The sequence below is a fragment of the Geotrypetes seraphini genome, chromosome 1 (assembly GCF_902459505.1).
Source record: "Geotrypetes seraphini chromosome 1, aGeoSer1.1, whole genome shotgun sequence".
NCBI classification, from domain to species: domain Eukaryota; kingdom Metazoa; phylum Chordata; class Amphibia; order Gymnophiona; family Dermophiidae; genus Geotrypetes; species Geotrypetes seraphini.
The window spans coordinates 348251001-348275016 of NC_047084.1; the positions used below are offsets into that span (position 1 = coordinate 348251001).

Consider the following 24016-nt stretch of genomic DNA (forward strand, 5'->3'; position numbering starts at 1 on the left):
ATAAACTCGAAATTGGATTACTGTAATGTAATCTAAGCAGGCTTGCCAAAATCACTGTTAAAGCGCCTTCAAACACTACAAAATACTGCAGTTAGAATTTTATGGAGGACTGCGAAGACCTCCAAAAAGATCTGACAGCGCTGGAAGAGTGGGCCAAAAAGTGGCAAATGAGCTTCAACATAGGGAAATGCAAGGTCATGCATGTGGGGAAAAAGAACCCGATGTTCACTTACAAGATGGGGGGATCACCGCTAGGGGTGAGCAACCTTGAAAGAGACCTGGGAGTGATGGTGGACACAACATTGAAGGCGTCGGCGCAGTGCGCCACAGCCTCAAGGAAAGCAAACAAAATGTTGGGTATCATTAAGAAAGGTATCACGACCAGGACGAAGGAAGTCATCCTGCCACTGTATCGTGCAATGGTGCGCCCGCACCTGGAGTACTGTGTCCAGTACTGGTCGCCGTACCTCAAGAAAGACATGGCGGTACTTGAGAGAGTCCAGAGAAGAGCAACTAAGCTGATAAAGGGTATGGGTGACCTCTCATATACTGTCAGGCTGAAAAAGCTGGGGCTTTTCTCCCTGGAAAAGCGACGACTCAGGGGAGACATGATAGAAACCTTCAAGATCATGAAGGGCAGAGAAAAAGTGGACAGGGACAGATTTTTCAAACTAAGGGGAACCACAAGTACAAGGGGGCACTCAGAGAAATTGAAAGGGGAGAGGTTTAGAACAAACGCCAGGAAGTTCTTTTTCACCCAGAGGGTGGTGGATACATGGAACGCGCTGCCGGAGGTTGTGATAGGCAGAAGCACGCTACAGGGCTTCAAACAAGGTCTGGACAGGTACCTGGAGGACAAAGGGATTGAGGGGTACAGATAGAAGTAGAGGTAAGGACAGGATTAGAGGTAAATTATAAAATTAGTCAGAGACCACTGTTCAGGCAGTGGGCCTGATGGACCGCTGGGCAAGATGGACCTCTGGTCTGCCTCAGCGGAGGCAATTTCTTATGTTCTTATGTAACGCCAGAAAATTTGATCATGTAATACTTTATTGAGTTAGGTACACTGGCTTCCAGTATACTATCATATACAATTCAAAATTCTTACTTTAACTTATAAAACATTACATTCAGGCATTCCTGATTATTTGGTAATTTAAATTATTCCTTATTCATCATCTCGGACTCTTCATTCATTAACAGATAATATACATTAAAACTTTGGATTGCAAGTACAGTAAAGCCTTGGTTTGCGAGCATAATTCGTTCCAGAAGCATGCTTGTAATCCAAAGCACTTGTATATCAAAGCAAATTTCCCCCATAGGAAATAATGGAAACTCAGACAATTCGTTCCACAACCCAAAAACTTTAATGCAAAATACTATACGTACTTGTATTGCAAGACTTTTCTCTTTTAGAACAGTCACTACACTTCCGCAGTGTCAAAAGAGAAGAACCATCAGCTCAGTTGTGATGTGTATATACTGTATGTACTTGTATTGCAAGACAATGGCTCCCTTAGTGCTCCTTTCATGAATCCCCCCTTACTGTAAATAGGTTAACAGCTGTTGCCAAATGCATAAATCCCCTATTCTTTGCATGAAAGCTGCAAAATAACATGCGCTAAAAATGGGGCAGGATTTACATATAGTCTAGTTTCATTATTCCCTTAGATTTTATTCTAGAGATTGTAGGTTACAGTGTCTGCATTGGTTTCATTGAGGTGCACTAGTTTGAAGGTAGGGAAGCTGCAATTTATATTCTCTCTCAAATACAGTCAAACCTTGGTTTGCGAGCATAATTTGTTCCAGAAGCATGCTTGTAATCCAAAGCACTCGTGTTTCAAAGCGAACTTCCCCATAGGAAATAAAAAACTCAGACGATTCGTTCCACAACCCAAAATCTTTAATACAAAATACTATACGTACTTTATTTTGCAAGACCTCGCTCATTTAGAACAGTCACTACACTCCTACAGCGTTAGAGAGAGAAGAACCATCAGCTCAGTTGTGATGATGTGACACGTGTGTTCTGTACGTACTCGTATTGCAAGACTTTGCTTGTTTAGAACTGTGAATACACTCTTGCAGCATCAGAGAGAAGAACCGTCGGCTCAGTTGTGATGTGTGTATACTGTATGTACTTGTATTGGAAGACATTACTTGAATATCAAATTAAAATTTAACAAAATGTTTTGCTTGTCTTGCAAAACACTTGCAAACCAAGTTAGTTCAACCTTGGATTGCAAGTAACTTGGTTTGCAAGCATGGGGAAGTTTGCTTTGATATACGAGTGCTTTGGATTACAAGCATACTTCTGGAACAAATTATGCTCGCAAATCAAGGTTTAACTTGTTATTCCTTATCCTTCAAAAACAAAATGGGAATGAATAAGACATTCAGCATTTTTTTTGCTATTGCACCGGCATTATGGAATTCATTACCTTTAAATCTACGTTTAAAATCTTCTTTTACCAAGTTTCAAGTACTTTTTAAAACTTATCTTTTTCAACAAGCAGTTTCAATGATACAATTTATAAGAACCCCCCCCCCCCCAGGAGTAATGGAGATTATGTCTGTGTTCTTTGAATGAATGATGATTTCTATCCTATTTTGTTAATGGCATTCTGTTTTTATTGTATAAATTATTTTTATTGTAAATTGCCTTGGATTGTGCTGCAACTAAGGCGGTACGTCAAGTTTAATAAACAATAAGCGATAATTATTGTGTCAATTAAAGTTAATTAAGCCAATTAAAAGCGGCACTATTAGTAGCAGCGTTTATAGAATTTGGGCCTATTTAAACAGGAAATAAGATTAAATTATCCTTGCAAGTAATACAAGAGGACTTACTGTGAGGCTGATGTAATAATGTGTAAAAATTGTCTGCTAAAATTTAGTGCATGAGTTAAAAAATAAAATTAACTCACAACGCAGTCAGCAAATAGTATGCAAAAGCTTCACAAATTTAAGGGCTCCTTTTACTAAGGTGCGCTAGCGCTTTTAGGGCATGCACAAAATTACCGCGCGCTACACCGTGCGGTATGCTTCTGGAATAACGCCAGCTCAATGCTGGCGTTAAGGTCTTGCGCATATGGCAATTTAGCGTGTGTTAATCTGCGCGTTGAGGCCCTAACGCACCTTAGTAAAAGGAGCCCTAAGTGTTATAAAATTTTTTAAAAAGGTGCACTAATAAAGCCAGTAATGTTGTTAATGTTTATGTCAGTGTTTTAAAGTCTAATCCACACCTCAAGTTTTTGAAGTAAAGAAATTAGAAGCTCCCTGGTCTAGCTCACGATCCTTGAGAAAGAGGGACTCTACTAAGAGCCTCCTAAGCCAGAGTAAATCTGCCGTAGGACCCTCAACCTACTCATTAATACTCTACAATCACATAGTTACCACATACCCAACTATTTATCTACCTGCTGTTCATTCATTAATAACCCCCAGCCACTTCCTACCCACCTATCCTCACTCATTCATTACCCTGTTCCTACTCACCTAACGTCTCCCATATTTATTGAGTTTGCTGGACTGCCCTTCAAACTAAGGCATCAAGATGGTTTACAGAATATTCCAAATCCTAAATAACAAAAACTGAGCTAATCACAAAGAAAAACTCCTTAAAATCAGAAAAAGTTGTTTGGCTGGCCATGTCACTTAGGGCTGGAGGACTTGTAGGTTGCTAGGGATTAATTAGAACCTTGAATGGAGAACAAGTCTTCTGCTGATTTGCCCAAACTGAGAGAGGGACCTTGGCATGAGAGTGTCCGAGGACCTCAAGGCTGCGAAACATTGTGACAAAACGGTGGCCTTAGCCAGAAGGATGCTGGGCTGCAAAGAGAGAGGAGTCGCCAGCAGAAAAAGGGAGGTGCTAGTGCCCCAGTACAAGTCGCTGGTGAGGCCCTACTTGGGAATATTGTGTTCAGTTCTGAAGGCCATATCTTGCTAAGGATGTGAGAAGACTTGAAGACGTTCAGAGGAAGGTGACAAAAATTATACTGGGTTTGCGCCTAGAGACATCTGAGAAGAGGCTTGAAAACTTGAATTTGTATACCCTAGACTAGAGGAAAGAAAAGATAGATGAGATATGATGCAGACGTTTAAATACTTGAATGGTATTTATTTACAAACAAATCTTTTCCAGAGACAGAGAAGCAGTAAAACAAAAGGACATAATATGATGTTGCAGAATGGTAGACTTAGGAGTAATGCCAGGAAATACCTTTTCATGGAGAAGGTGATGGATACCTGGAATGCCCTTCCTGCAGAGGTGGTGGAGGTAAAAACAGTGACCGAGTTCAAAAATGGGTGGGTTAAACACAAAACATCCCTAAATAGAAAGACGATAATATCGACACAAAACTCAAAAAATCATCAGATCAACTACTATAATTTAATTTATGATGTGCAGGAATGATGCTTAAATGGCGCCCCAGCAGTGGGGAAGTGAAGTTTATGCTGGACGGACTTCTACAACCTTTGTTTCATATATGGAAAGACAGATTGGAATGGGCTGGAGTTGGCTTTGACAGCTACTCCGACACTGGTGGAAATTTGGCTGATGCATGACAGATTTCTACGGTTTGTTTTTCTGTGTATGGCAAGACAGATCAGGAGCAAGTATGCGCATTTTATTCATATCATCTGAGTGCACGTCTTGCTTATCGTGGGGGGTGAGTAGGAGAGGACATCTTATAGAGGAACTTAGCAAGTAAAATGAATAATTGTTAGATGATAAGTGTGAGACTGATTGGACCACGCAGGTCTTTATCCGCCATCATTTACTATGTTGCTATTAGGGGCATTTTCAAAACACTAAGACGTCCATAAAACGGTATAAATCGGCACTAGGATGTTTTTCTCGCCAAAACATCCAAGTGCTGATTTTTTTAAACCATCTTTCTGGACGTCTTGCAAGGCATCCTAACTGCTGTGTGTCCAAAACTAAAGGGGGGGGGGGCATTTTGGAGGAGTGTTCTGGGTGGGCTTAGACTTGGACATCTTGCGTTAATAAGCAAACCTTTCCCAAGACGTTCTGGAAGGAACTTTGACGTTCTGAGCAAGACCTGTTTTAAAAGCATCTAAGTGCCAAAAAGGTAAAAGTTATCATCTCCCACACTCCCCCCCCCAGTGGTTACTGACCCCCCTTCCACTCCCCCAAAATCTGAATGAAACAGTGCACACCTATCTTTAGAACAGCAGCTCCTAGTATGGGAAATCCTAGTAGAGCAGCACACAGGAGTCTTAAGTAGCCTGGTAGTTTTCACTTTCGCTTTGAGAACGATAAGGTGCTGGCTCTGCGTCTTTATTGGTGCACACTATAAATAACGGACTTCATACAGTATTACAATTTTAGGAGATTATGAACCCCTGAAGTAGGCATTTGCCAAAATACGGCCTGTGTCGGGTTCGTTTGAAGTGTGTTCCATGCAAGCTACCTATTAAAGTTGTGCCAGCCTGAATACCTTGGTCATCTCTGCTCATTTGTGGCTGGGTGGGTTAATGAGAGAAGGACTCAGGCAATAAGCCACTCTAACCACTATATTTATAGTGGAAAGTGTGAGCCCACCAATATCCCACTATACTGCCTTATAGATTGGGGTGGTAGACAGGTGGGCATATTAGGTTTTGGAGGAGTTTAGGAGGGCTCAGCATACATTAGAAGGGGATTATAGTGAAATGTACTTCTGACACCCTTCATGTGAAGTTCACAGCAGTGCCCCATTACTCTAATGGCATGTCTGTGTGGTCAGTCCATTACAATGCTGGCCCGTCCCTTGTCCAAATGGTCTGGATTTGGATGTTTTAAACTTGGGCATTTTTGTGTTTGACAATGGCAAACAAAGTTGGCTGTCCTAAGGTTGGACATCCTGGCGACTAAGACATCTAAATAGGCGATTTTCAAAAAAAAAAAAAAAAAGATTTGGACTTCTTGCGGTTTTGCCAGTTTTGAAAATGGCTATTTCTCCACCTCTGACTTTAGACATCGTACGGGAAATGTCCAAAGTCAGAATTAGATGTCCTATCAAAAATGTCCCTATGTCTCAGCAGGCTCACAGTCTAACTGTGGTACCTTGCGCAGAATTCACAAACTATGTATTCAAGCAATGGCTTTTGAAAATTGCTGTCAACTCAGAGCTATGTGACCACTCAGTTTTTGCACAGTTTAGGGCAGAGGTAGGCAATTCCCGTCTTCAAGAGCCGGAACCAGGTCAGGTTTTCAGGATCTCTACCATGAATATGTATGAGATGGATTTGCATGCACTGCCTCCTTGAGATGCAAATCTATCTCATGCATATTTATTGTGGATATCTTGAAAACCTGACCTGGCTCTGGCTCTCAAGGACCGGAATTGCCTACCCCTGGTTTAGGGGGTGAATAACTTTTGTGCAGGAGAGAAGAGTAGAACTTGGGTGTGATAGTATGTGATGATCCAAACAAGTTGAAAAGTCCGACAGCAAACGCTAGAAGGATGGTTAGGTGCATAGGGAGAGGAATGGCTAGTAGGGAAAAGAGGTATTGATGCCCCTGTATAAGACTCTGGTTAGACTTCATTTAGATTATTGTGTACAATTCTGGTGACCACACCTTCAAGAAGATAGATATAAACAAGATAGAGTTGGTCTAGAGCAGGGATGTCAAAGTCCCTCCTCGAGGGTCACAATCCAATCGGGTGTTCAAGATTTCCCCAATGAATATGCATGAGATCTATTTGGATGCACTACTTTCATTGTATGCTAATAGATCTCATGCATATTCATTGGGTAAATCCTGAACACCCGACTGGATTGCGGCCCTCGAGGAGGGACTTTGACACCCCTATTAAAATGGTCAGTGGTTTTTATTATGAGGCGTACAGGGACAGACTTAAGTATCTCAATATGTATACTTTGGATGAGAGGTGGGAGAGGAGATATATGCTAGAGATGTTTAAATACCTAGATGGTATAAAGCAGTAGTTCCCAAACCTGTCCTGGGGGACCCCCAGCCATTCAGGTTTTCAAGATATTCCTAATGAATATGCATGAGAGAGATTTGCATATAATGGAAGTGACAAGTATGCAAATCTCTCTCATGCATATTCATTAGGGATATCTTGAAAACCTGACTGGCTGGGGGTCCCCCAGGACAGGTTTGGGAACCACTGGTATAAAGGCACATGAGGCGAGTCTCTTTCAACTGAAAGGAAATTCTGGAATTACGGGGGCTTAGGATGAAGGTGAAAGGGGACAGATTCAGAAATAACCTCAGAAACTACTTTTTCCTGGAAAGGGTGATGAAAGAATGGAACGGCTTCCTGATGAAAGCGTGGTGACAAAAAAGCGTATCTGAATTCAAGAAAACTTGGACAAGTACATTGGATCTGTAAGGGAGAGGAGGGGGATAGTAAATGGAATGGATAAGCAGACTAGATAGACCATGTGGTCTTTTATCTGTCTTCAATTTTCTATATTAAATAACAAGCTCCGGCACAGTTTTAGTACTCGTGACATGAAGACACAGATAAACAATTTTTTTTTGTATCCTGAAATAATTCTTACTTAACTGGAAAATAAATACTTAGGGCTCCTTTTACTAAGGTGGGCTAGCGTTTTTAGCGCACGCAGGATTTTAGCGCGTTCTAAACCCATGCTATGCTTCTATTAGCTAACGCCAGCTCAATACTGGCGTTAAGGTCTAGTGCGCACGGCAATTTAGCGCGTGCTATTCCGCGCGTTAAGGCCCTAACGCACCATTGTAAAAGGAGCCCTTAAATTTACATTTCAGAAACCCCCTAAGTGCAAGAGTATCATGAACGTTGAAAGTTGCTTATTCACTAATGCTTCTAAAATTTTGGTTAAGAAAGGTATATTGGCAACTGGACACAACAAAACTTGCCCAACTGCCCATCCTTACTCGTAAGGTGCAGTCTCTGACCATTCCTTGCCATCTTCCACATTAGGTAGTTAACTTGGAAATTAGTGCAGGCTAACTACTGCGATCAAAGCTAATGTGATTTAGTAAATAGTCCCCTATATACCAGTGTTGTGAAGTGAAAAAGTATTTAATTTGCTGGCGTGTATGTCTGCTGAAAGCTGATAATGATACGAGTCATAATGTGTAGACAAATCCCGTTCAGCTTTGCTCTTACAGTTCAATTTTCAGATGCTATAAAAGTCTCCAGTCTAATGGGCTTAATGAACAGATCTTGATACTCTTTCTGAAATGGCTGTTTGACCTCTGGAATCTCCTTGGAGATTTGGATAATTTAAGATTATATTTCTGGGTTACAATAGCCTATTCTTAGGCACAGGAAAAAAAAAAAAAAAGCAGGGTCACGTCTTGCTTAAATTTGGTTCTTAAGGTGCTGGGTATAGTCCTTTTATACCCAGTAGGAAGGTCAGGTGTGGTACTGGAATGTCCACTATTCACTGGATGGGATAAGATGGTATCTCTGCTCTCATTTCAGCACACAAAATTATGAAAATGTGATACTTTGTAAGGCGGGACACCTAGGAGATGATTTAGTGGCAAAAACCACTTTTCTGACTAGCATTCGCTCTCACTTGTCCTGATAATGAAATTGTCCATCATTAAGAGAAATGAGGTAACCTTTATATAATCTCCGACACATGTTTTTCTGAAATATGTGCTTTACCAGCCGTTTGATTTGGATCAAATATTCAGTTGTAACTGTCAACAGAAACCCAACAACCGGTGAGGTACTACCCAGCAATAGTAGTACGTTTCTTTTGAGCCTCTATCTTCCTTACAGTTTTCTGAATTCCCGTAATGAAAGTTTTATGAGTACCCTTTCATTGCAGTTTACAGCTTCCCTTAAATACATACAGCACAAAGGCCATGCTGTATGTATTTAAGCCCTTATAAGTTCAGGGGAAGGTCAGGAGGCATTAATTTGTCTACCATTAAAGAGGAGGTGTACCTAATACGGCCATAAATTCTAATCTTATCTTTAGCTGCTATCTGGCAGCAGTCCCTGCAAAGCTGAGGTTTTTTTGTTTGGGTGAGAAGATATGAACTTAGAATTGCTGCAAAGAGAGGCAGATGAATATTTGTTATATATTTATTATAAACATAGCCTTGGATGGGGTAGAAGAGAAAGTGATGATGAGCAGGATGAAGGAGAGGAGGGAGAGAGAAAGTAATGATGAGTGGGATGGAGGAAAGGAAGGAAGGAGAGAAACTGATGATGGATGGGGAAAAGGAGAGAGCAGGACTGATGACAGGTGAAGCACAAGAAGGAGAGAAGGTGGAATGAAGGAAAGGAAAGAGAGTAGTGATGTGGAAAAAATATACATATAAATTTCTCAGTACTAGTACCAGCAAATTTTCAAAACAAATGATTACAAGAAACTGGAAAAACTGGAATCGTCTCAACTTTACATTCTGGTGGGCAAGTTTATGTCTAACTTACAAATATGAGAAAATGAAGCTGATTTGTTAGGAAATACAAAAAAATTTAAATTAATCTGGGGCCCATTATCGTCTTTTGTAGAATTATTATAGTTATGATTTTTGTTAGATAAAATGCACATTCAGGGAGGGGGGAGGATTATAAGATCTTTTAATCTATTATTTATACAGATGATAATAGGGGGGAAGGGTGATATTTTTTAGATTTGATAAATAAGTCTAAATGATCATATATATCTTATGTTTAAAATATGTATAATATATCTCTGAGTCTATGTTAAAATTTTATAATTACTACAATGATAAAGATTAAGATGGGTGGGGGAGGGTAATAATCTGTAATAATCTTGTAAAAATATAAGTGATGTCTAAAGTGTTAAGGGGGTAATAATAAAAAAATAAAAAAACGTCTAAAAAGTGTCCTAAATGGCTACTTGGATGATCAAAAAGCCCGATCATCCAAGTACCCATAATCAAAGCTGGTTTTAGACGTATCTAAAAACAGCTTAGGCCTTTCCCCTGCCACTAAATGCACAGAGAGAAAAGAGGTGTGTTTAGAGGAGGGGAAAGGGCGGGCAGTGGGCGGGAGGTGGGCTGACCTACACCTAGGCGTACAACACCTATAACCAAAACAGTTAAAGGTTGCCTAGTCGGCACTTAGACCTTTTTGACTTAGACGTAGTCAAACCAGGTCTAAGTGCCAAAAAAGGGGCCGCTGAGCTGATGGCCGCTGACGCCATTAGTTCAGTGGCCCGGCAACCTACCCACCACAAGCATCGCGATGGGTAGGTTGCCGGGGTCAGGAGGAGGATATGGGATACCCTATCTCTCCTGCCGCGGGTCACGGCAGTTCCAGTAGAGGAGTGATGGCATCGCGGTAGGGGAGATGAGGCATCTCTCCTGCCGCGATCCATCACCCCCCCCTCGCGATTAACATCGGGCCAGGAGAGAGCCCAAGCTCTCCTGACCCCGGCGACCACCCCCCCCCCCCACGACTCGTTCGGGCCAGGAGGGAGCCCAAGCCCTCCTGGCCCCGGCGACCATCTCCCCCGCGACTCGTTTGGGCCAGGAGGGAGCCCAAGCCCTCCTGGCCTCGGCAACCCTCCCGCCACTACATGAATGGGCCAGGAGGGAGCCCAAACCCTCCTGGCCCCGGCGACCCCCTACCCCCACCCCCCACTACAATACGGGCAGGAGGGATCCCAGGACCTCCTGCCCTTGATGGAAACCCCTCCCCCCAACAATCGCCCCCCCCAGAACCCCCGATTGCCCCTCAGCTGACCCGCGACCCCCCGGCCGACCCCATGACCCCCCCACCCCTTGTTTTCACTTATTTAAAGTGTTTTATAATGAATAAAGATTATTTAAAAAAAACAAAAAACAACAAAAGTGTGTGTGAAATTCTGTTTTGAAAATTGCCTCAGAGAATTTTATGCAAATATATTTACTCCCATTCTCTGGTATGCACAAATTCCCTTGCTTTCATTTATGCACTTGCATGTATATTTTGTATTTTCTAAGGTGTGAGTATATTTGCTAATCCTGCTCCAGACCTCCTTCTCCCAGTATCGCCCATTCCAGGTAAACCTAAAGGGAGGACATGATGGAAATACATTTTCAGATTTTTCTCCCTATCATCTGTTGTGTAGAACTAAACATGTGAGGACTTTCCTCTCCAAAGGTTTCATCAAACTTCTGTCACATGAAGTGTGACACATCACATGAAGTCAGATAGCATAGTAAACAGGCATCCCATATCCTCCTCAACCTTGGCTATACATTTTCTTTGTCCTTTGCAGACTGCCATCCTTCATGCCAGAACTGTGTAGCTGATCTTCATGATACTGGAAGCAACTGCTTGAGATGTCAGAATCCTCGTCACCTACTGCATGGGGACCAGTGTCTTTCTGAGTGTGCTGAGGGGTATTATGGACAAAGAGGGACATGTAAAAGTGAGTAGCACCTATAGGCCCATACAGATGTCTGTGAGCCTATCTTAGTCCATTGCATTTGTGTTGTCATAAAGTACTTGATGATTGGTTAACCCCATAGGATGAGAATATTTTTAGCTTAGCGTAGAAATAAATGTAATAACTTCTATGAATTTCCCTTTGAGTATATTCAACATTTATACTAAATAAATTAGAAATCTCTTTCAAACCAATTTTATAACCCCAAAGTAAATTGATTTTGCTTTGGTTTACTTTTCAAAAAAGTTTCAAACTGTTAAATGTATATTGGTCTCTCCTGTCTTTCTTAGATACAGACATGTGCTCTTCTAATCTAATCTAATATTTGTGAGTTGCACAAACCTAGACAGGCTCTAGGCGACTTGAAAAGACAAAGGGTAGATAGGGCAGAGGGGAAGTAAGAAGGAAGGGGAAGAAAGGAGGAGGAGACCTAATCATACTAAGCAAAAGAACCGGAACGTATGGAGATCTTAAAAAATTAATTGTCAAAGAGAAGAGTTTTCAGTTTTTTTCCAGAATTGGGCATGGTTGGCTTCTGTTCTTGTTGTTTCTGCGAGATCATTCCAGATTTTGACTCCCAGAAAGGTGAACATGGATTGGAAAATTCTTCTGTACTTGAGATTTTTTGTTGAGGGGAGGTTCAGTTGATTCCTGTTAAGTAGTCTGCGAGAAGCAGACCATGCATCGGATAGGAGTTTGATGAGAGGGGCAGCTGAGTTTCCGTAGATTATATGATGCAAGATGTTTTGAATTTTATTCAGGCAGGGATGGTAGCCATTGGAGTTGTCTGAGGTATGCTGAGATGGAGTCATATTTTTTCAGGCCAAAAATGAGTCTTACTGCTGTGTTTTGATATAATGAAATTAAGGGGTCCTTTTACTAAGGCATGCTAAATCGGTTAGCGTGCCTTAGTAAAAGGACCCCTAAATTCTGTAATCAGACGCTTTCACGGTGCTCAGTGTTACTGTGCGCATTCAGTGTGGAAAGCACATTTGTTTTAAAAGGGGCCTGAACATTTTCATGAAAGACTCTTTTTGTTTGTTTGTTCTTCATATTATCTTTCATTATATATTGTGGGACAAGGATCCTGGCTAGGCCAAATGGCTTCTCTGAATCCTAGTCCTGAGTTTAAAATAAAGATAGTGGAACACAGGTTTCTTATTGTCTCCCAGAAATTGTACACAAAAAGGTCCAGGTTGTTCAAACAAAAACACTTTAATGAAACATCCAAAAGTTTTAAACAACAAAAATATGTCAGAATTTGGCACGAGTGGAAAAACAAACTTTCAAGAATTTTGCTTCACTCCTTTTTCAAACCAATTTGTCCTACTCCTAGCACCAGTCGTGCTTACAGAGTCAGTCCAGAATACTACAATCCTAAGTTTAGCCCTCTGGCCACATTTCATAGTATGACAGAACAGTCCATGCTTCAGATGTTAGCTTCTTGGTACAAAGCTCTCTTGATAATAGCTCTAACTGTGTCCCTGTGGGGTTGAGCCAAATCCCTAACAGTTTGGGAGAAGAGGAGCCTGTTCACCACAGGTGTTGCTGCCTTCCCAATAGACAAGCTCTGGTGTAACTTCTGCAGCTCTCAGCACAAGTCAAAGCAGTGCACAAACTGCTCCCAAAACATAAACCAAAAAAAAAACTCTCAAGAAGGAAAAAAAAACCCTGGGCTTAGCAGCCTACTCACACTCCATTGGGCGCTCTTCCCCTTGGGGTAAAACATAGTCCTCCAGCCATTCAATGTCACAAACCTCGGGCTGGACTTCAGGTTCCTCCATTTCCCAATCCTTAGGAGAACCTTCTTGTGCTGGCCATGAGTTAGTTTTCAGAGCTGGCTTCCTCTTCAGCTTGACTTCAGCTTCCAGTCCCAGCTGTCTCTCCTCTCTATCTGATGAGGAAAGCTCTGTAAATGGGAGCCTCGGCATCAAGCCACGCCTCCTCCTAGCAGGGTTAGCCAAATTCTTAAAGGGCCCTGTCCTTTCAGTAATAGCCTGAGCTTTGGATACTCTTAAAGGGGCAGGCACCTTCCTAAAGCTGTTCACAGGATTTTCACCTCGCTCAGGATGTTTCCTAGACCTGGTCACCGGGTCTTTACTGGGGCTTACAGGGACTTTCTCCTTGGATTCAGCAGGACTAGCCAGATCCCTGTCACAATATAGATTTCCTCAAAAATTAAGGTTATCAGTTCACTCAGGTCAGTTGAATAGAATGATCCGGTTCTGGTTTCCCCCATGAAATGTATGGAACTATGGATCTTATTATCTAAGGGAAATGAACAATAATGTCAAGTGGTGTACAGTTCAGGCATTGAAATCGGTCTTAAAAAGATAAAAATACAAAAGCAATAAGGCGGGGACTGAAGCATAGTACAACAATATTTATTTATTTGGATTGATTTACCACCTTTATGAAGAGATTCATCGAAGGCAGTATACAGCAAGTACAATTCAATGTAAAACTTACAATTTTGTTAACATCATAACAGTAGTAAAAAGAATAATATAATGAGTGAGGTAAATTCAAAATCAGCAAATTGAAAAAAATAGGACCACCATGAAATAGTTTCAAAAATATATTTATAAAACAGTCAATGACACCCACAAAGAAGTGTACACGCCAACAGAACTGGGATGAATGACTATTCATTTAAAGACCCAACACTGCCAGTGTTTCGGCTCATGGCCTGCCTCGGGGGTCTTTTAGTTGTCTGTTATACAAATTCCTTTTGAAACTGATTGTCCCAGAATCGATTCAAACCGTATCTCACAGCCTGCATTCAGTGAAAGCTTTCCAGTATTCAGCAAAAGCTTTCCACTTCTTTGTGGGTATCAAAAATATATTTATAACAGCATTGAGATTCAAATAAAAGAGACACAATACAGTGTCGGCATAATACTTTTTTAATAGCTAATAAGTACAGTAAAGCATAATATCACAACACTGCAATTACATAAAACTGAGATAGGAGGAGGAGGAAGGAAGAGAGAGGAATTGCCAAGTTATAATAAAACTAGTCTTTAAGCCCGTTACATTAACGGGTGCTAGAATAGATCTGTGTCTGTCTTTCTTTCTTTCTCTCTCTCCCCTTGGCCGCTGTCTGTCTGTCTATTTTTATTTGTTTCTCTCTCCTTGGACGCTGTCTGTTTTTCCGTGGCCCCGTTCTGTCTCCCTGACTGCTTTTCCGTGGCCCCCTTCTGTTTCCCCCCCCCCCTGAGCAAAGCTGTCTGCCCCCAGCACACCCCTCCCTCAAAAGCAATCCTCTTTCCCTCTCCCTGACTGTTTTTCCGTGACCCCCTTCTGTCTTCCCCCCTGAGCAAAGCTGTCTGCCCCCCAGTATACCCCTCCCTCCAAAACAACCCTCTTTCCCTCTCCCTGACTGTTTTTCCGTGGCCCCCTTCTGTCTTCCCCCCCCCCCCGAGCAATAGCCCGTTACATTAACGGGTGCTAGAATATATGTGTGTATGTCTGTCTTTAATTCTTTCTCTCTCTCTGTCTGTCCTTTGCGCTTTCTATCTTTCTTTTTCCTTGGCTGTCCACCACCACCCCTTGCCTGCTCCCCCAGTCCATTCTCCCTTCCTTTTACCTACCCTGTCCTGTTCCTGATTCCTGCAAACTTCCCTGTAGATGTCTCTTCCTTTTTTTTTTTTTTAAATTCCTTCTTCAGTCTCAGTTCTTTATCTGAACATTCCCTTCCTCAGTTTTAATTCCTTCTTCTGTCTCAGGTCTTTATCTGAACATTCCCTTCCTCAGTCTCTCCAACTGCAACTCTATTGCTCTCTAAGCCCCTGCTGTGCATGTCGCTCCTGATCCCCTCTCACTGACCCTTGCGATGCGTTTCCATGGCAACCCTGCTCGCGGGTCTGTGAGTGTAGGGCCATTTTGCTTATTTCCTCGTGGGAAGCTGTTTTGCAGGCTAGTGGGTGTGAGGAGCGGCCGGGATCGCGAGTAATGCCCAATGCTTTGTAGCCATGACTCCCTTAGTTGTGTCCGAAGTTATTTTTAAGTTCTGCTTCTCTCACGATCCCTGCCTGCGTCGGAAGCCTTCTCCGACGCAGGTGCGGCTCGTGAGAAGAGCCGCGGCGGCGGCTTAGAACTTAAAAAATAACTTCGGCCACAACATTACCTTGGGGGTCTGCTGAACTTAAAAATTAATTCTTTGTGAACATTAGTTTGGGTTCCACGAGTGTGTAGAACCCTGGTGTCCGATCGGGTCCTGTTTGGTCTGCCACTGCAGACCAAACAAGAGCGTGTAGGGCGGAAGCGGGAGGCGGGGCCTCAGCACCGGCCCGGCGGCTCGTGCCACCGGCCCCGAGGAGCTCAAGGCTGGTGCCGGACATGGGGCCCCCAGGAGCTCGAGACCGGCGGCAGACATGGCTGACGTGGCATGGTGGAGGAGGAACAGAGTGCGGTGACGTAAAACCCGCGCATGCGCAATCGTGTTTCCGCGACGGGATCAGGGAACACGATTTTTTTAGTGCGCATGCGCGTCCTACCATTTTATTATATTAGATTAAAATAAACTTAGGATAAGAAGAAAAAAAAGTGGATATCAGAGGGAAGATTATTCTCAAGAAAGAGTAAAATACAACAAAAAGCAGTGTGCCTAGAGCTGTCCATATATGTAGAGAGGAGAAAGCCAAGATTGGATTAGACTGTTTGGTTGACTTGGATGATTTTGCAGTTCTTTATGCAAAGCCGGTATTGGCTTTTGTATCATAGGTATACAGTCTGGGGTTAATTCTATAAAGAACCACCTAGTTTTAGTAGCTGGAGTGTGCATAAATGTTGGTAGTTTAGTAATTTTTGTTTATTGTTTTACATTTTTTTGTGCCTTCCCATTTCATTTTTTCTTTATTTTAGTCATATTTTTCTATTTCATTTATTTTTCTTTCATTCGGCTAAAAAAATTTTGAATATTTTCCAGCCTTCAGGCTCTTTTAAGCCTGTATTGAGGCCGGGAAAATTGATGTTTTCAGTATCCTATCTACTTGATCTCCCCGGACCATAGAGCCCTTTGATCTCGTGTCGGCAGTTTTTCCTTCGATGTCTATGGCTCTTAGTGACCTTAAGCAGTGCACTCAGTGCCACAGGACCATTTCAGGTACTGACCCACACAATTAGTGTATCCAGTGCCTAGGTCCTGAACACCGAGACATATCCTGCACGTTTTGCTCTCAATTTCAGAAAAGGTTGCTTTAAGCCAGGATGTTGCAATATCAAAAACTTTTCAGGTCAACTTTGGGTGCATCGACACTGGCTGGAAACACCGACACTCAACATCTAACATCTCCAGCATCGGAATTGGTACCAATGGCATCAACAACTTGTTCTACCTCTGCCTCGTTGGTGCTATCTGCCTCGGAGGACCTTCGTAAGAAAGCTAAGAAGCACAAACACATTTCCTCCTCCAGGCATGCATCAGCAGAAGAATCTAGAGCATTCCTTCTGATCATTCTCTCAAAGGTCTAAGTCTCTGCCAGAAAGTATATCTTTTGCTGTATTTGTAAGACAAATGGGCCAAGCTCTGCCCAGTAAAATTGTGACAGAGGAAGAACTTTGCTCTAAACCTTTTGAGCTTCTTGACTATGAATCGCTTCCAAATGTGCCATTTTCATAAAGTCATGAGAGAAACCTTATGTAAGAACTGAGAGACTTCTCTGTCAGTCTAGGCAGCTTCTAAAAAAATTGACACAATGTACAGAATACAAAAGTGTCCAGAGTTTGAGAGAACACAACTTTAACATTATTCTCTAGTTGTAGAATCTGCTTTAAAACCATCACAGAGTTCAAGGTCTTATACTTCTACTCCTCCAGGTATGAAACCAGAACATTAGACTCCTTTGGTAAACATATTTTTCAATCATCTATGCTAACAAATAAAATTTTGGCTTGCCAGTTCTATTCCTCTCTTTATTTAAAATCTTTACTTAAACAACTTCCAGCTTTTAAGGAATTCCTCCCTCAGGACAAGCTTAAAGAGTTTCAACAATTACCTAAGATCTTGTTCACTGTGAAAAAGTTTTTTGCTATAGGCATATTCAACATTTCTTCTCGTATGTCTGCAATGGCAATAGCAATGCGCTTGTGCGCAATTATCCTGATCAATTGGCGCCCATGTGGGGCCAATTGATCAGGATAATTGCACACAAGCGTACTTATAGCTACTCTAGGGTTGTAAAAATGAATAATGAAAAATGATGCAAATATAATTTTAATAAAATCCAAAATATTACTATATATTTGTTATCAAAATTAGATCATAAGAATATCAATTGGTTATCAGTTGCATCATGAGAATTATTACAGAAGCCAAAAGCTGGCCTTGCTCGTAACAAATTCCAACGTTTTACCAGTTACACATCCATATATATCCTAAATGAAGACATTCCTTCGCTACAATCTGACTGCAAGCTAACTGGTCCAAATTATTTGTTTCCATATAAGGCTAGCTTCATATAGGCGTGTCACAAAAGCATTCCTAAAATTACATTCTTATACCTAAAAAGTTACATTCTCACATTAAGCTTACATATTTTATAAAAAGAAGAAATACATAGACAGATATTGTAATGTACTCACAAAAACTATTCAGCTTTTAAATCCTTTCCTGTAAAAATCAGCGTGCCCTCTCTGTACTGAGAAAATCATCTCTGTCTCACTAAGACTGAACAAAGAAAGATGGAAGGAGCAGTTAACTCCCCCTCCCATCAAAATTCCACAAAGTAGAAAAAAGTTGCCCAAGGTCAGAGGTCAAACACCAGATGCAGCCTGCTCAGGATCTCTTCAGGATTTCAATATATGAAAATCAAAATAAAATATTATTCTAATCTACACTTGTTAACTTGCTACCTATAGCTATATAAGTAAATTTCTATTGTGTAATTTTACTGACTTACTGATTTACTAAAACTTAATTTTGGATCAATACATACAATGATACACATATGGTTTCGATTTGTCTTTCCCACTGCAGACTCAGGTCATTGCAACCTCAGGGCCCCTTGGAATGTAGATACCAGGTCAAAAGTCAACTCCTGTCTGCCTATAACTCCCTGAGGATCGGCCTAGTTCAGGCTGGTCACTCTTCAGAACAAAGAAACCCTATAAAACTTAAGCTTTGCCATCTGGGGTAAATTTGCTATGGTGGTTATCAATCACAGAATGTCTTAGCCTGCCTTCCTGTACCCTCAAGCACATGAAACATGTGTCAAATCAATATGTTAAATTAGATTTCTGTCTTTTACTTTTGTATTTCTGATTATTATATTCTAGCTTATCCAATTTTCATTTATTCATTTATAGCTACTAATCCACATTCTCACCTGCTCTTGGATTAGGCCCTATCTATCAACAAGTTTTTCTAACTAGTAAATCCTGGTGCATTGTGAGAAAGTGTAAAAGCTGAATTTTTTATTATTTCATGTTTGCTTATTTCATCACACCTACCTGTCCAGGTAAACCAAGCTGGCCCTCCTCAGGTCTACTTAAGGCATAGGACAAGGTCAGTATCTCAAAGTACCAAGCACATAAGTGGTTGCAGTTGAAGCAGGCCATTCAGAAAGGGTTCCCTGATTGGCAAAATTTAAAGGATCAGTATAGCTTGCTAGGCCTTTGCTTCCCGGCAGATTTCCTAGGGCATCAGGCTTGCAAGTGGTATAAATTAATATCGGAATATTTGAACAAAAAAACAAAACCAGTTTAAGAGACATTTGGGGCATTGAGATTAAGCAGCAGATTTCTGCTTCTCAGTGGCCACGGATTTGGTCTTGGAGGATGAGGTGTACAGCGTCAGCAACTATGAGACAAACTTGGTTTTTCTTGTTACACAGATCTTTTTGGACCCCTGTTAGATTACAAAAGTTAGATAGTTCTAAATCTAATAGATGCTGGCACTGTCATCTAGACTTAGGGACACTGGATCATTTGTTGTTCTATTGTCCTTTGATACTCAACTTCTGGATGTCAATATGGGGACAGATTAATACCATATTGGAGTCATCGATTCCATTGACATATGATGTTGTCATATGTGGGATGATATTGCATCTTAAACCCCCATTGGACAAATATAAATGTCGGCTTTTCCTTATTATGACCGGGATAGCCATGCAAATGGTTACTCATAATTGGAAAAATTGGTTATACTTTTTGGTGGGTGAATTTATGCTTATGTTATAAGTATGAGAGGATGAATGCTGATATGCTGGGGCATAATAAGATATTCAAATTAGTTTGGGGTCCATTGACGTCTTTTATGGCTTCGTTATGGTTGTCATTTATATATATATTTTCTGTTGATTTAGCACACACACATCCATGGAAGGGGGTATCCCTTTTGTTTGGTTTTATTCCTTGTTTGAAAATATTGGATGGGGAGGGGGTTTATTCTCTATATTGTTACTGATGGATTATAAATGTTTATTATGCTTATTTATATATGTATGTATGTATATTGCTTGCACTTGTTGCTAGTTTTAAAAACTTAATAAAGAATTTAAAAAACAAACAATAAAGAATTCTAAAAAAAAATAAAATATGTGTTAAGTGCCAATTATTGGTGCTAATTAAGCCTTTTAATCAATTAAGTTATGCCCCATTAAAAAATTAATAAAAGACAGGTAGGCCTGTCAAAAAAATGTGCCCCCCCCACAAACAAACACACTCCTCCAAAGAAGAAAAGCAAGAGGGATGCCAACTCCCTCCTGCCATAAGCGCTTATAAAACCACATTGCCGATGCTGCAGCATGGCACTCACCCCTCCCCCCGACTGGCATGGCCCTCGCCCTCACCCCCCCTCCCGGCACGACCCACCCTCAGCACCAGAAAGTTGGGAGCAGGAGTGTTGCTCAGTCCCTCCTGCTCCGTAGGCCGACCAGCCCACCCTGCACCTACTTCCCTCCCTCCCCATACCTTTAAAATAGTTGGGAGCCGGAGGGGTGCCCAGTCCCTCCTGGTCCTTAGGCCTCCGTGATATCAAGTCTTCGGGAGCAGGAGGAAGCGCAAAGTCCTCCTGCTCCTTCTACTTTCCCAGGCCGCATGGGAGAGGCCTGGGGCACCTCAGCCAATCAGGGACTTCCTTAGGGAGGAGTCTAAGGAAGTCCCAACTTTTTGGTGCCGAGGGTGGGCCGTGCCGGGGGGGGGGGTGGGCCGGTCAGGAGTGGGACCCTTGTGATTTTTGGTTCAGGGAGGAAGAGGGGAAGGGGCACCTGTCGGGAGGGGGGGTTAACTTTTTTTAAATCAGGCTGATATTTTGTGTGTGTAAAACACACAAAATATCTGCCCGATTTAAAAAAAATAAAAAAAGCCGGCAGAGCCCTGACACCAATGACAGGAGGCTGCTTCTCCTGTCACTACTGTTAGGGCTCAATCCGATCTGTACAGTCAGTTGCAGGCATGCCTCCGATCACCCCTATTTGCATGCAGATGGTTGGTGACTCGGTCGGCCTGCCTCCAATCGCCCATGGATCAGATACGGATCGGATGGTTAGTGAATCTAGCCCTATATTGGCTAGGCATGCTGATGAAGATGCCTAACTTTAGGACAGCCTATATAGAATCAGAGCTTAAATGTCTGCGTTTGAAAACTTACAATAAACCCTAATATGTTTCAGGACAAATTTTCCTTATTGTGTTCCCACAGAGTGTCATTCCTCATGTAAAGCCTGCAGTGACCAAGGACCACATTCTTGCACATCTTGTAAAGCTGATCTGGTTTTGACCCACAATGGAATGTGCACACCTACCTGTTTCCAGGGACACTACCGTAGTGAGAAATATATTTGCAAATGTACGTGCTACCAAAATGTCTTAAATGCTATTGCGCTATTATTATTGAGAGTATGTAGTTTTATGCAATCAGGTGACAACACTAAAGCACACAAAGATGGAGATGCACTAATTCCTAAGAAGCAACTTCAATCAAATACGTGTGTAAGCTTTCTTGTTTTATCAACAGACAAACATATGACTTATGAAGAGCTTCGGAATATCATAGGGCCTTTTCTATCAAACTGTGCTAGCAGTTTATAGCGCGGTGAGCCAAGCTGAATGGCCCACGCTGCTCCCGATGCTCATAGAGTTCCTATGAGCGTCAGGAGCAGCGCGGGCCATGCAGCACAGCTCTCTGCGCTAAAAACTGCTAGCGCAGTTTGATATAAGAGGCCCATAGTTTCTTTAATGCAAACTAAATTATGAGTCAAATAATATGTTTATAAAATATTATGCTCTAAGAACATAAGAAGTTGCCTCCACTGGGTCAGACCAGAGGTCCATCGCGCCCAGCGGCCCACTCCCGCGGCGGCCCATCAGGTCCGTGACCTGTGAAGTGGTTTCTGTCTAATCCTATAACCTACCTCTACTTTTTTCTGTACCCCTCAATCCCCTTATCTTTTAGGAACCTATCTAGACCTTCCTTGAACCCCTGTAGCGTGCTCTGGCCTATTACAGCCTCTGGGAGCGCGTTCCATGTGTCCACCACCCTCTGAGTGAAAAAGAACCTCCTAGCATTTGTTCTAAACCTGTCCTTTTTCAATTTCTCCGAGTGCCCCCTTGTGCTTGTGGCTCCCCACAGCCTGAAGAATTTGTCCCCGTTTACCTTCTCTATACCCTTCATGATTTTGAAGGTTTCTATCATGTCTCCCCTAAGTCTCCTCTTTTCCAGAGAGAATAGCCCCAGCATTTCCAATCTGTCAGCATATGAGAAGTTTTCCATACCCTTTATCTCTTTTGTTCTATATCCTGTTTCTTCTGGGTTTAAGTTCCTAAGTCTAGGCAGAGGTGGGAAACAAAGGCCGCAATCTAGTTGGGTTTTCAGGATTTCTCCAATGAATATGCATGAGATCTATTTACATACGATAGAAGCAGTGCATGCAAATAGATCTCATGCCTATCCGTTGGGGAAATTCTGAAAGCCCAAATGAATTGCGGCCTTCGTTCCCCACCCTGGTTAGGTGCCTAGATTATTCCCCTGAAAAATGGCTAGGGAACAGCTTCTATATATATATGAGCCTTTTTTTCACTGGGAACTTACATTTAGATGTCTAAAACTGGGTGACTATGGGGGTAAAGTTAGGACAGGAAAAAAAGTTATGCAGGTAGCACTGATTTTCAGCACTGGGCAACTAACTTGGGCATCTAAACCTAGGCAAATGAAATTCAATCCTAAATTTAGATCCCATTCTCTTTACTGTTTGTGCACACTAACTGCAGTGGGTAAGACCAAAGGTCCATCAAGCATAGCATCTTGCTTGAAACACTGGCCACACTGGCCATTGTGAGAAAAAAAGGGATTTCCTTCAAATACTTTTAAAAGTGCTACTTATTAGCTCCATGGAGTTGTCCTGAGTTTTAGGGCTCCTTTTACGAAACCGCGACTTTTCATCACACGTTAACCCCCGCGCTAGCCTAAAAACTACCACCTGCTCAAGAGGAGGTGGTAGCATCTACCACAGCCGGCGGTTTAGCGCGCGGTATTACGCGTGTTAAACCGCTACCGCGCCTTCGTAAAAGGAGCCCTTAGTTCTGTTTGGTTTGAAAGAATAAATAACAATTCCTGTTTACCCATTCCACTCATGATTTTATAGCTATTTAGTTCCCCAGTAGCCTTCTCTCTTTGAGCTGAAGAGCCTTTTATCATAGAGTTCCATCCGCTTCAACATTTTTGTTGCCTTTTTCTGTACCTTCTTTAGTTCTGCTGTATCTTTTTAATAATAAGATGACTAGAATTGCACACAGTTTGAGCCAGGATGCTGTCGTACCATGAATCTATACAGAGGCATTATGATATTTTCTGTTTTTCTTTATTATAATAGCATCATATTATATAGCATCATATCTGTTATTTGAATGTTCTTATTTGTGTTTATTAGATGCTTCACAAGTATTATGTCTCTCTTTTAGTATGTATTATATTCCTTTTATTTGAAATTCAGTGCTCTCCCCCCCCTTTACAAAAGTGTGATAGCAGATTTTAGGCGCGCTGAATGCTCTGCTCTGCTCCCGATGCTCATATTTTTGAAACAGTTTCATGGTACGAGGGGCGTTCGATACTTTATCTACCTCGGTAGGAAAGAAGAGTTTTCAAAAATTTTTTGTTTTATTTTTCAATATAGCTCCTGATAGCTCCATACCCTTCATCCTCTTTTCTTACTTTAACCCCTTTGAAAATAACTAATTCTTCTGTTAGACCTTCAAACCAGGACATCACAGCTTCCTTGACATCTTCATCACTTGAAAACCGCTGTCTCTGGAAAACTCAGAACAGGAAATAATCCAAGGGAGCCAGGTTCAGCTGCTGAAACCCACATACTCGGATGGCAACCTGTGATTGTCATGATATATGCACGGGCACATTGTTGTGAAGAAGCAGCACGCCTGCTGTGAGTTTTCCTCGTCTTTTCTCCTTGATTCAAGTTTCAAGTTTATTATGGATTAGATTAATCGCTTATTCAAAATTCTAAGCGATGTACAAAGGAGTAAAATAAGGAATTACAATTATCAAGGGGAAACCAACCAGATAAATACGACTGACTTGTCAAAACATATGGTACAAAAGGAAAAAATAGGTAAAGAAATACAAGTTAATGATAGTAAGTAAGACGAGTAAGGGAAAAAACAATAGGAA

The 24016-nt window shown here is 41.7% G+C and overlaps 1 protein-coding gene across 6 annotated transcripts in view; it reads left to right on the plus strand.

Annotated features, from left to right (window-relative positions):
• Positions 1–24016, plus strand: part of FRAS1 (Fraser extracellular matrix complex subunit 1) — a 741777-nt gene that overhangs the window by 430685 nt on the left and 287076 nt on the right. For all 6 annotated transcript variants that reach the window (XM_033963431.1, XM_033963422.1, XM_033963441.1 and 3 more), the window contains 2 exons: positions 11218–11370; positions 21035–21181. In XM_033963431.1, the coding sequence (XP_033819322.1) occupies positions 11218–11370; positions 21035–21181 (300 nt within the window). The remainder of the gene's footprint in view (positions 1–11217; positions 11371–21034; positions 21182–24016) is intronic.